Source organism: Centroberyx affinis, unplaced genomic scaffold (genome assembly GCF_046629955.1).
Source record: "Centroberyx affinis isolate AG114_WGS23_722 - 3 ecotype Tasmania unplaced genomic scaffold, CSIRO-AGI_Caff_v1 ptg001209l_1, whole genome shotgun sequence".
NCBI classification, from domain to species: domain Eukaryota; kingdom Metazoa; phylum Chordata; class Actinopteri; order Beryciformes; family Berycidae; genus Centroberyx; species Centroberyx affinis.
In genome coordinates this window covers 190,554-203,291 of record NW_027279727.1, presented here as the reverse complement: position 1 = coordinate 203,291, position 12,738 = coordinate 190,554, and the positions used below count along the sequence as shown (strand labels likewise).

Below are 12,738 nucleotides of genomic sequence, written 5' to 3'. Positions count from 1 at the left end.
CTACAACTCGGCCTCTATTTGCATTACAACAATCTACAGTATCCACTACACTGTGCTGAATGTGATGCTTCTGATGAAGCAGTGTGTGTTCGACAAGCTTTTAGACAAAGCAGTGCTCTGTAAATTGCTGGGATTCATATATCATCTATATCAATTGATAAAAACAAGTTAATTTTATTAAACTCATTAGAAGTGTTTTACTGCAGTAAATGACAATCTTTCTCTAAAAATAAACCATCATGAAAAAGTCAGGAAAAGGTTATGTAGCCTATCATGAAACGCAATTAGCTTTTTAAAATCTAATGCACCCGACAGTATATAGGCTACTATATAACTCACACAGTTCAATGATTGTCACCCAACATAGAACTGTCAGTAAGTGCCATAACGCATGGTGTGGGGTTATGGAGGTGGCTGCATCCTCTATAGATAGGGACTGGCTGGTGGAGCCTCCTGTAGCCAAACTGTCCTTGTGGTTTGCCACCAACTTGTTTGGTTCTTTGTCTAATATCACTGAACTGTTTCCTACATTGGGCAACGGCTTTCCTAGGACCAGACCAACACAGTAACCAAATGTGTTTGGCGCCATATTTTCATCAGTTTCAATCAGTTGCAGATGTGAAGCTCAGCAGTGTGTGTGCGTGTGTGTGTGTAAGTGTGCCCGAGTGTGTCTGAACTTTGGGAGCAGAACAGCGAGTGAGACAGACATCTGTTGGCTGCCCAGAGGGGTGAAAGCCAAGTGCTCCCTTGGTGAACAGGCAGAAGAAGCCACACTGCTGAGACAGACAGACAGTCCGGGGCAGGGGAGGCAGGAAAGCGGCATCCAGCGACTTGCCCTGAAAGTCATCAGCCCAAGAACAAGCTGTTCCGACCTCAGCGAGGCACGCATGATCTGACATCATAATTTCTCGAATGTTATTTCACCAGCAATTTGTTCCTAATGGGTGGAGCGCTCTGCATTCATGAGCAGCACTGTGGCACCGCAGCCACTGTGTGTCTGCAAGGAAGCCGCTCTGTAAACTCATTATTGATATCTGATCTGGGACACGGGGAAACGCCGGCCTTGCGCTCAACATAAACAAATCCATTATATGACACTGAATGTTGCTATGGAGCGGGCATATGTTTCTGTGACAAAATCAATAGAGATTTGTCCTCCTACAAGCCAATGAGATGAGACTTGAGCCCTTCATGTTGCTCTGAAACATCAAACATTTATTACCTTAAACAGAATACTAGTTTAAAAGGCCAATCCATAGGCTCATACATAAATGAACATAAGAACAAAATGTCCTATTTGATCAAGGACAAAATGCTGATTCAGGAGAGTAAAATACCTATTTCTTTATCCATCTGCTGGACCTGAGCCTGACCAGTACAGTACCTTCAGTACCTCTGTCCGCTTCAGTACTCTCCAACTTGGCTGTGCAGTTCCCACGCATCTTTGAGGAGTGTTCACCTCAACACACATACAAAGAGAGAGAGAGAGAGAGAGAGAGAGAGAAAGAGAGAGAAAGAGAGAGAAAGAGAGAGAGAGAGAGAGAGAGAGAGAGAGAGAGAGAGAGAGAGAGAGAGAGATTATTCAAAGGGCAGAAGCAACTAATTCAGGAATTCTCATGTTATTCCTGTGGCCTAAAAATGGCTGAACTACATTTATGAACACCGAAATCTTTCTACCAAAGCCAGAGAACTAAGACTCTAAAAAGTAACATTGTTAACATGTATAGCTTGGCACTGCTTCATTTATAATACATCTGATTTTGTCAACTCAGAAATTTATTTTTACACCCAAATAATCTTAAGTGTACTGTCAAAGTGACCTTGTGAGCAACAATCAGAATGATCTTTGCCAAACGAAGCAGAACAAACTGTCTCCATTCTGAAATAGGATCAAAAGTGATGTCTCTTAGGATGGACTTGCACACCCCATCTTCTAATTTCAGGTGTGACTTAAGTAGAGTGTAAGTAGAGAGTTTGTAGCGCATAGGAATAAGCATAGGAATAGTTATAATTCATTGGTATCCCCCTTTAAAACATAAATAGGGCAGCATTTTAAACCTGAGGTCACATAGTTCTTACAGTAAGAATATTTAGAATATTTTTCACCCACCCACAAGTCGCAAAGGGTGTGTTTACCAGGAATCCTTTGATTAAAATTCAGTGGAATATAACAACAAATATTGGGAAATGGAGGATTACAAGCTTATGGATGCATTCCATAGTCGGATAACCACATCCCCTAAATTAGAATTAGCAACCACAAATCCATTTAATTAAATTTGTTTGAGCCCCATTTAATTGAGAGGGTGAATCATGAATTCTCTCAACTGGAGTAAAGTGATGACAGTTCTGGTGGGTTTCATGTTGACACGGTTTGACTTGGCATGTCAAAATGAGAAGTTGAGTGCACCCTTACATGTAGTAGCAACTTTCAAAATGAACAACTAAACATCTCTACAAAAACACAATTGAAGCTGCACTTTTCTCATCTGACACTATATTTTTGACGTCAACTTACCAAAAAACACAACATACCTGCTTCAGATGAGGTCTTTTGTTTAAGCTCCTTGGACTTGGTCCATGATACTTCAAAGCACTGATTTCAGAGAACTGGTGTCTGGGATGACTCTTGATAACAGCAGCCCTCTGATTCCCAACACCACTGGTCTCCATGTAATCAGAAGAACTTGCATAGATACCAGATAAGAGACTAAACATCTCAGCACTAATTGTGCATGATACAGTTGACAAAGCTTGAGTAAACATTCACAAATTAATAAGGAAGCATAATAAAAAGTTGACTCAAAGTATACCCCACTACTGGTCATGGTCTCTTGTTGTTTCAGCCAGCGTTTGGTCCTCTAAGATGAGAAGCAGTTTGGTGTCATGAGTCTGATACTGAAGCATATCAATGCAACAACGGTAATCATGGCGAACGACACAGAGAGTACACTCGCTATAAACTCAATATACAGATAGTGTCGACCGCTGGGTAGAGATCGCCTACCGCAGGCACAGCTTCCCCACCAGACCAGCACAATCCCAGTTTACTCTGGTGTTTTCACAGTGCTGCTCCATGTTATTCCCGCCAGTAACAATGTTACTTTACTAATACAAGACATCTAGGTGAATCTCTTAGTGTTGTAGTACTCGAGATCGGTCTTGGTCTCGAGACCGGTCTTAAGACCACATTTTGCTGGTCTCGGTCTCGTCTCGGACTCGACTGCATTTTTACTCGGTCTTGACTCGGTCTCGGACAAAGAGGACTCGGAATTTTATTTCAAGACCAGTCTAGACCATAAGTGCAGTAGCATCATTACCTGCCGGTGCATTGTCTGATTTATTTATTTTTTTACTGTGATTGGATATAAAACTGTCCCCTTCAAATTGCAACCATGTGTGGCTGAGGAGGAGAGAATGAGAATAATACAATTTGCCTACAGAAATCACAGAGAGTTTTGCAAAACAGTTCTAAGAACAAGCACCGATTCCATACAGGCACATGGCGCGTTCAATTCAATGCGGTGCATTAAAGCATTGCGACACAGTTATCGGTTAAATTATAATTTCACTAATGTTAGGCTTAAATTCCACAAGGTAATAACGTTACCGTTAAAGTCTGTAGTGCAGCAGAAGACGTGTTATCAGGTTACTGTTTATACCGTTACTAACACAGGAGAGTAAATTGTGGAATTTTAAGTTTCACTTTCGTCTGCACAACAGGGCTCTGGCAGATTGAGTAGGGGAGAGCGGGGCAAGTTGTCACATTGGTCAAAGTCAAAACACTATAACATAAAAACAATTTGTAGCCTATACATGACATTAAGTTTATGTTTCTTCTCATTTCAGGAATCAAAATAATTATACATTGTGACATAAAAGCAAGGGTCAGCTATAACCTGATAATAATTTTGAATGTTTTAGTGAAGCTATCTGCTCAGGGTGTTTTAACACTTCTGTTTCATTCTGCCCACTGTCTTGAGCCTTTCCAAAGGTCAGTGAAATCGAATTGCAATGTTTCAAAGGATTGCCTTCTGTCACTGTGTACATACTGTACATCCATTTGTATTTTACTTAAATTCCTAAATAATGCTTTCTTTCTTTTTTAATTTTAGCAGAGAAATGGTGTAAATGTTGAGCCATCACTCTGATTACATGGTCTTGAAAATGGACACACATTGGTCTGGTCTCGGTCTCGACTCGGTCTCGCCCCCCTTCGGTCTTGGTCTTGACTCGGTCTCGCCCCCTCAAAGTCTTGGTCTTGACTCGGACTTGATACGCTCTGGTCTTGGTCTTGACTCGGTCTCGGTTTAGGTGGTTTCGACTACAACACTAGAATCTCTATAAGCTATCCTCTCCCAGGGATTACAGTGAATCAACATACCTTGGAGCTCCAGCCCTATTCTACCTCTGGAGCCATGCATGTTGCATAACTCACTTCTGAGTTCAGCATAGTAAAACATAGCAGGAAAAATGAAAACATTTATTCACGTAAAATTCAAAAGAAAGTGGAAAATACATGTGAAGAATCAAGGGTCATCTTTAATGGAATGTTTTACTTTGCAATGATTAAACTCCTCGTACATCTAATATTTCTGAATATTGTTTGCATTACAAAACTGAGCCACATATGCCACTAATGTTGGAACAATGCAAATCAATTTAGAGAGGAACTGAAGTAAATCATGTGATAATTAAATTAGGGAGCCCATAAAGAATACAGTTCAAGGCTGATGGTGTAAGATCCACTTTGTGGTGAGCATCATCTCCCTTGGAGTCTGAGTGGAATACATCTGCAGAGGAAAAACAGAGAAAGGAGTAATTATATCTGAGGGTTATATATTGAATTGTTCTGTCTATATCCAGCTTGAACTATGGATTTATTTTTTCTTACTTGGATTCGTTCTAGAGAGAGAGAGAGTCTGAGTGTGTGAGAGTGTGAGTGTCTCTATGAACTACCCTTTATGACGGGACTTAATACGGGCTTGAATGTACGTGACTATAAATGCAAATATGAATTGTGGGGCTCGACAAGATAGAAAGTAGGGTATACCATATGATCCTGTAACCTTCTGATTTCTGTCTAAACCCTGAACGTCTCCTTTCCTCAGGGCATGGATGGTCCGGCCAGAGGTCAGTCCGACTCTCAGGAGATCTGCAACACATGGTGTTACATACCGAGTGCGTTACTGTCACTAATGATGCCCCCCTGTAAGCATTGATCATACAATCTTACAACCATGGTTACTAATACTGATGACAGACACATGGAATTGAACTGTTATTTATTTATGGGTGTGTGGGTGTGTGTAAAACCCACTGTCCGTAATAGCTTCCATATTTTGTGTGTTCCTTTGAGGGCTGCTGTGCCACTGGTTGAGGACGATACTGCCTACCCCGGCCAGACTCAAAAGCACAGCGGTCTCCAGGGGTTTCTCCAGGGCAAGTTGTCCAGCACTGGAGAGAGAGAGAAAGAGAGGGGGGCGGGGGGAAACAGGAGGTAAGTGTGAGAGCAGAGATACTGTTTCCACAAGCTACCGACATAGCAACGAAATATACAGACAAGGCAAGACAAATCACTTCAACAAAGCATCAACTGTCAGGTTACATAAAAGTTGAATCTAAGTTGTGATTCAACAGAGCCGTTCTGTTACCTCTTCTGCATGTCAAGGTTAGACTGGCGGAGAATGCTGGCACTGTTCTGAACCAGGTCGAAGAGTAGCGCCAAGCGGCACTCTGGAGAGAACAAACATCATTGCCGTTATCTGACAGTGGAGTGCATACAGTAAGCCTCTTCTGGTGCAAACTCTCTGCTACAGGAATAGGCAGATAATGTTCAATGTTGATCGATGAAAGTGTAAAACAGTACCTGATGACACACTATAATCGGTGATGTAGTGATTAAAGGAACAATCCACCTTACTCTTCCACATATAAATGCAAATACACAGTATGCAGTGTTAGATATCAATTTCAGTACATTCCAGGAGGTATTTTGTGATCAAGTGTTGCAGTTAACTTTTTTGCTTTTTGCTGTTCAATTAGCAATTTCCTACATTTCCCTGGATAACTTTTGACAACTTGACGGTTTCAGTCAAAGGTGGGCGTATGGGCACATAAATAGTTTGAAAGTGTGACCATTCAGCTATGGGTTACACATGTGATTGGAGGCTTCAACAGCGATAGCGGCCACGGCCCTTCAATATGCAATATGTCTTGTAGCTGCATTGCATTCTGGCTATTGAGGCTACTGTCAGTGGAGATATCGGTCTCTTTGCCTCTTCTACGATGGATTTCTCCCTGTATGATTGTTGAACGCTGGTGCAAAATGGTGAGTCTACATACCAAAACCTGACGTTAACCATTGATGTTTGACATAGCTGACCAAATTTCTGCTATCAACAGCTCAATATGACATCACGTCATCTATGTTTGGCCAGTTTGGAATTGGAATAACAAAAATACACCACTACACAACAAAAATGCAACGGAAATGCAAGGTACACTGCCAACAGCTGTTGGGTTTAAGTGTTTTAGGGTGGATTTTTTTCCTTTAAGAAACTGGTTATTTTCAGAATAATATTAATTTAGGTCTTATTTACACAACAAAGGATTTTCATGCTGACATCAGTCTGATCCAACATGCTATTATCTACAGTATACTATGAATTTATGAACCTTCACATCAGCTTGAAAATGTGGGTATATCTCTTCACATAAAATGTTGGGTAAACTGAATCTTGTTTTACCGCTCAATACATGCCTGACTCCAATGGACAGTGAAAAATGATCACACTTTGTTTACAGCAGAAGAAGTGAAGAGTGGTGTGGAATGCTGAATGAACCAAGACAAACAGCGACCCACAGCTCCAAGATATTAGGACATGTGGTGCAGGTGGTGCAGCATGTATAGGCCTTTTTTTCCCCAGGAACACAAATCTGCCATCGCCTTCTATAATCATACTCCTGCTGGCCAATTAAATAGGAAAGCTTTGGTGTGTCGTGAAGTAACAGCTGGAATTCAGACCATGGTGTCAGTCGCACTATAGTTAGCAGCGCTAACACCAGGCTAGCGGGTGGCGCATATGTCTGGCCCGGGGCGATGTGTAAGGCCAGCTTGACTCTCTGTCAATCACATCAGATAAAGCCCATCCATCCTCAGACTACCTTTGTATCCTGGGGAGGGAGAGGGAGGAAAAAGGAATCAAGGAGCACTTGTTTTGTGCAATGTGTTTGAAGGTGCGGAGAACTTAAAGGTGGTTTGGGGCAGGTTATCATTTATTTAGGGAACACTGAGGGAGGGAAAAGACCTCCTCTAATAAATAAGACAGGGGAGATAGGTTGGAGTCTCCTTGTCCCCCTACTGTGCTGTAACCACAGCGGTGCTGGAATTTAGACAACAGAGAAACCTTTGAAACCAAATTTCAGAAAAAAAATCAAAACATTGTTCTTTAATGATTTTAAGAAAGCTACTCTGTAAATATTTCTAGAATAAATGTGAATCTGCTGATCCCAGATACCGCCAATTATTCCAAAATACTAATTCTAAAGAAGACGAAGAAGAATACTTGGCAGAATGGTTTAAATATTGAATCTGTTGTGTGTGACATACATACAACTTTCACCGCAGTTACAGGTATCACTGGATACCGTCTTCACCAACTTCTACTCCGACTGAATTGAATCCAGTGCTAAAATTCAGGTTTATAAAGCTCTTATTCTCATTTGATTTTCTCAGTTACAGTATTTCTACAAGCGCTCCATGTAGCTGTGAAAATGTTATAGCAGGGAACCCATAATAAAATCCCATTGATTTCACACTGCTGAAGAGGACACTTCTATATATACACACACCCACGGAATGAAAGATTGATGCGTTTGAAGAGATTAAGCCTACCGCTCCATTTACTGCTTACGTAAACCACACACAACCCTGCTCATAATTTCAATCATTCATTATCTTTCCTTTACCTCTTAAAAAAGCTTTAGAAGACTCAATAAATCATAGGATTGCGTAAAATCCCAGGTACATCACTTAGGACATCAGAGTTGTACAAGAATTTTGAGGAAAAAAATCTGCTCTTCCATCATTTTCATAAAAACAAACAAAAAAAATCTGCCTCTCCGTCATTTTCATCGTTTCATGTTTTTCATGAGTAAAGTTTATCTTGATAAATTTTCATCTTTTTGAAAAGGCCTATATGCAGTGATAGTGGCAGCAGCATCAACAGTATGTCTATGACACCATGACTGATATCCTGCAAGTATGAGAGGTCAAAGGTTATGTTATGGTAATACTACAGCGATGGCATATTTATAACGTCAGCTTATTGTAACAAATAGCTGGGACAGGTCATGTTATGTATATAACTTGTGGTATGGCTCTTAATGGTTGTGGTTAAGGACATTTTTGTGTATTTGTATTCTGAGAAATTCTCCTTTGGCGATCAACACAGTATCACAAAAAACAAATAAAATGTATGAAATGAGATTCAGATTTCAGGTCAAATTGTCTGTTTGCTCAAATTATGGGCTTTCCTGTGGAGAGAACAGGCAGAGGACTATTGCTGCCAACAGTACTGAGTACAACTATTAGGGCAGATAGTGTTTTGATAGCCTATATAACAAGCTTTACAACTGAAATTTCTGTTTGATTTTACATTCTAATTTTGTTGCAATGTTTCTGTAATTTTCTCTTCCATCTCGACACTAGCTATGCAATGCAATGCAGGTCAGCGAAGAAAACATTACCGCTGTCGTCATTTTGTGAAGTTTCTTTGAAATAAATCTGTCAAGAAACTTTTAAAATATTGTTTTCAGTACTTCACATTGTTTAATGAGACTTGTGGGTGAGGATCACGGCTTTGCCTGTATGATAAACAGGTTGGGAGGTCACATTGTCTCTAAAATAGGTCGGCGGGTGCAGATTCAAAATAAGCTGAGTTGGGTTCCACTACCTGTTTTGAAGAGAAAGCCTGATACCACAAAAGAAAATTGCCTTCAGGTTTCACCCAATATCTCAGGAGTGAAATGTGTTTCTTTGTTAGTACACCAAACTGAGACCATGGAGAATTGTTAGTGTATCAAGTACATTACCAGACAGGTTGAGGGCTGCTAGCTTGGCGGGCGGAACGTTTGCCATGAAGCGTTCCATCCCCAGGTAAATGAAGGCACTGCATTTGCACAGCAGCTGCTCCACCTCGGACAGACTTGACAGACATGGATGAGGGTTAGTGGAGTGCAAGTGATGTGATGTGATGTGATGTGTTGCAACGTAACAAATAGATGTTGAAGGTGCTCAATGCAAAAACCCAAGAAAGACAAAGTGAGAGGCACGGCGAAATCTGGAACATTATGTTCAACGTGACTGTCGAATAAGGACACAGCTCATTAATTTTGTTTTGTTTTTTTTGTAGAGTGATGCCTATTATATGTGTTGTCTTTCACGTCTGTTTGCACTAAACAGACAGCCTCTACATTTATATGGCATGAATTATCTCATTTCAAGTTATCATAGCATTCTCATAATTTATTGGACTGCTACATAGTACAATGTGACTGGATTAGGTGACACATTTTAGCATTATCATCATACTATAAAGCAAGGAATCTCTGTCTGTGTGTGTGTGTGTCCTTCGCATATCTCGAGAACCGTTCGTCCGATCTACTTCACACTTGGAGGGTGTAGTGCTGGGGACCCAAGGACATGCAGTGTCGGATTTGGTGCAATTTGGACACACGACACGTTCAATATTAATAAACTTTGAATTAACAAGTGAACAACGCTCTGTAGTGGGCACTGCACTAGTCATGACTGACTTGGACTACTTAATGGATTACTGTGTATAGTTATGGAACCCTTCATCCCTGACCTCTAACCTGGGTGTTTGTTTGCTGCCCATTAAGCCCTCCCACAGAGGAGTGAAATGCTGGCTGTGGGTCTCCAGAGTCTTCTTCATCCTCTCTGCCAGACTGCTCCCTTCTGTGTCACACACACACACACACACACACACACACACACACACACACACACAACAAGATGCACACTTCATGAAACCTTCCACTTGCTATAGATTTGACACTCACTGGGAATTGTAATTGGATTCATATAAGGCCAGCAAAGTAAAGCTTTTTTTAAAGGAGCGGGGTGGAAAAGTACATGAAGCGTGCTGTAAAAGGTTAAGATCAGAGAAGAGGGAACGGCGTGACCGGTTGCAGCGATGCTCGGCCACGTTACAGCGAGGAGAACATTAATCACTGTAGAATTCTGCTTCCTCAAAAGGACTCCCTGATCTCTGCTGGTCTAACACCCAGGGCCCAGTTGTTCAGAAGTAATCTGATCGGATTTTGGATTTTGGATCGGATCAAATCTTCAAAATGGGTTGTTCAAAAGAAAAAAAGGATTCTGAAATCGGATTAGATCACGTAATCCAATCTTGGTTTTGATCTGGATCAAACCTTCAGTATGTGTTGTTCAAAACTTTTTAGTAGGATTGGGATACCTTTGATCCAAAAAATCAGGATTATACTGATCCCAGCAGAAGGGTGGATTCAGAGTGGATATCAGGGAAAAAAAATGTAATAAAGCTTTAAAATTGGTCAAATAATAACATTTGTATCATGTAGTATATATACATTTATTTATATTTTGCACTTGATTTGTTTAACCGTTACAGTGATAAAGTAGATAAAGTAGACATTAGGCTACCTATTAAAACTTTCAGTACAGTAAAAAAAAAAAGGATTTTGTCCCCATAAAATAATCCCCCAAACAGCTGTCAATATCAAACAAAAATAATATATTTAATTTTAACTGTCATTTATCACTGTATATTAATTACAATGACACAATCATCAGAGATGAACTAGTCAAAAGTAGTTTCTAACCCTTCAAAAAGGTGGTCTCTTCACAAATGAAGAACTCTGAACGTTCTTTATTTTGTTAACTAGCTGACATTTAGCCTTTTTATGATTTAAAACACGTGTTCAAAATATCCACAATGTATTTGTGAATAATGTATATTTGTTTTTATTTATTTGTTGTGGGTCAGATGAGGGGTCTGACTGTTTAAAAGAAATTGAAAATGGAAGGGGATGTTTGTATTGTTTTATTGTGCTGTTTTCTGTCTCTTCAAATAAAAACACTTAAAGTGACCCCACACTGGCTATTCTACCTGTTGCTCTTTACATAGCTAGTAGCCTACATTGTGATATGTAGTCCCATTTAGAGCACTGGTAATCCGGATTTGGTAATCTTGAAAAATTTGTATCTGGATCAGGGTGATCCAATCCAATGTTGCTTTGAAAAACCGGCACAAAAGTAAAATGGATTACCTGATCCTGGATAGCAAAACATAGGATTTCCAAATCTGGATCATTCTGATCCAGATTAAACTTTTTGAACAACTGGGCCCTGGACACACCACCCATACAGACACTAAAACAAAGCTAGGGCTGTAAACTGATAATCAGCGACAACAAGCGTTTTTACTGGCCACGGTACAGTACATGTTCCCTCTTATTAAAGCGGAGATAAGATGGTTAAACTAGCGGTGACAACATTGGTATTATTTATCAGAAAGCTTATAAGTGTCATATTTTGCTCCAGATTGGGAGATTCTCTTTATAGCTCGTACGGTTGGATGCTGCGGTCAGGATTGACATGCCCGCAGGATAGCAGCTGGCGCAGATCACAGAGAAGATGAACACACACGCACACACACACGCACACACACACGCACACACACCACACACACACACACACACACACCGAATGTCTGATGATCTAAAGGGCAGATCTGGAACACCGCTGTTTAAATAAAATGTTAAACTACCTGAGTGTAGCTTGGCTGTATTGAATTGTAAAACAACAATAGGAAATGTTTGGAGGTCATTTACAGCTTTATCACTAACAAATAATTCCATGGATTACATTCACTTACCAAAGTTGCCTTCGTTGTATGGGTCAACAATATCTTAGAAGGTGTGTTAAGAATAATACTCTATAAAAAAGAACATATTCCAAGAGCAAAAATGAAATTTAAAAGTATTGAAAAGTATTCATGGCACATACATCATCAATAAGAATGCAATATGTACATAAATTATCTGTAGTAAAGTAGCCACAGACTTCTAAGATTTTTAAAAAACTATTTTTACATGAAGACCCACAAAAAAAAAGATACATTTGAAGTTGCGTGTGTCTACTGGGAAGGCGTTTGGAGGCAAGACACGATTCACAGGTGCCTGGATAAACAATAAATTTAAGTTATTATAGTTTAGGCCAAGCACAGCAACAAACGTATACTGTATATATCCATACAAATGCAAATAATGTCTCCATTACTTTTACATCTACAAATACCAGCTGCAAGGAGGAAGGAGGAAATGAGAGCGAGAGGGGAAGGGGTTGGTGGGAAAAACAGAAGAAGCAGTGCATGACAGAGGATAAATGCTCAGAAGCCAGAAATAGGATCTTTACAAAAACACATTATGTAATTGATTGAAAAGCCATACTTAAAAGAGAGGCGGGAGGAACTTAAATAATTGCCAGTGCTGACAGCAGGTAAAAGTAATATTACTGCCTGTATCTGGCAGGCCCAGATTAATTTACTGAACTCACCACTTTGATGGCTTTGCTTTGATCTCCCTTCCCCTTGGCTCCCTTGCCACCTTTGGTCTCCTTTTTGTTGTCACTTTCAACTGCCACAAACAGGAAGCAAAACTGATACATACACT

At 40.2% G+C, this 12,738-nt stretch overlaps 1 protein-coding gene across 1 annotated transcript in view; it reads right to left on the bottom strand.

Annotated features, from left to right (window-relative positions):
• Positions 1-4,627: 4,627 nt before the first annotated feature.
• Positions 4,628-12,738, bottom strand: part of LOC139648483 (cilia- and flagella-associated protein 46) — a 57,440-nt gene continuing 49,329 nt past the window's right edge. The window contains exons 52-61 of the mRNA XM_071524621.1: positions 12,623-12,702; positions 12,186-12,246; positions 11,943-11,975; positions 11,492-11,517; positions 9,880-9,962; positions 9,097-9,209; positions 5,655-5,736; positions 5,321-5,457; positions 5,054-5,155; positions 4,628-4,793 (exon numbers count right to left, since the gene is read on the bottom strand). Of these exons, the coding sequence (XP_071380722.1) occupies positions 4,684-4,793; positions 5,054-5,155; positions 5,321-5,457; positions 5,655-5,736; positions 9,097-9,209; positions 9,880-9,962; positions 11,492-11,517; positions 11,943-11,975; positions 12,186-12,246; positions 12,623-12,702 (827 nt within the window). The 3' untranslated portion in view covers positions 4,628-4,683. The remainder of the gene's footprint in view (positions 4,794-5,053; positions 5,156-5,320; positions 5,458-5,654; positions 5,737-9,096; positions 9,210-9,879; positions 9,963-11,491; positions 11,518-11,942; positions 11,976-12,185; positions 12,247-12,622; positions 12,703-12,738) is intronic.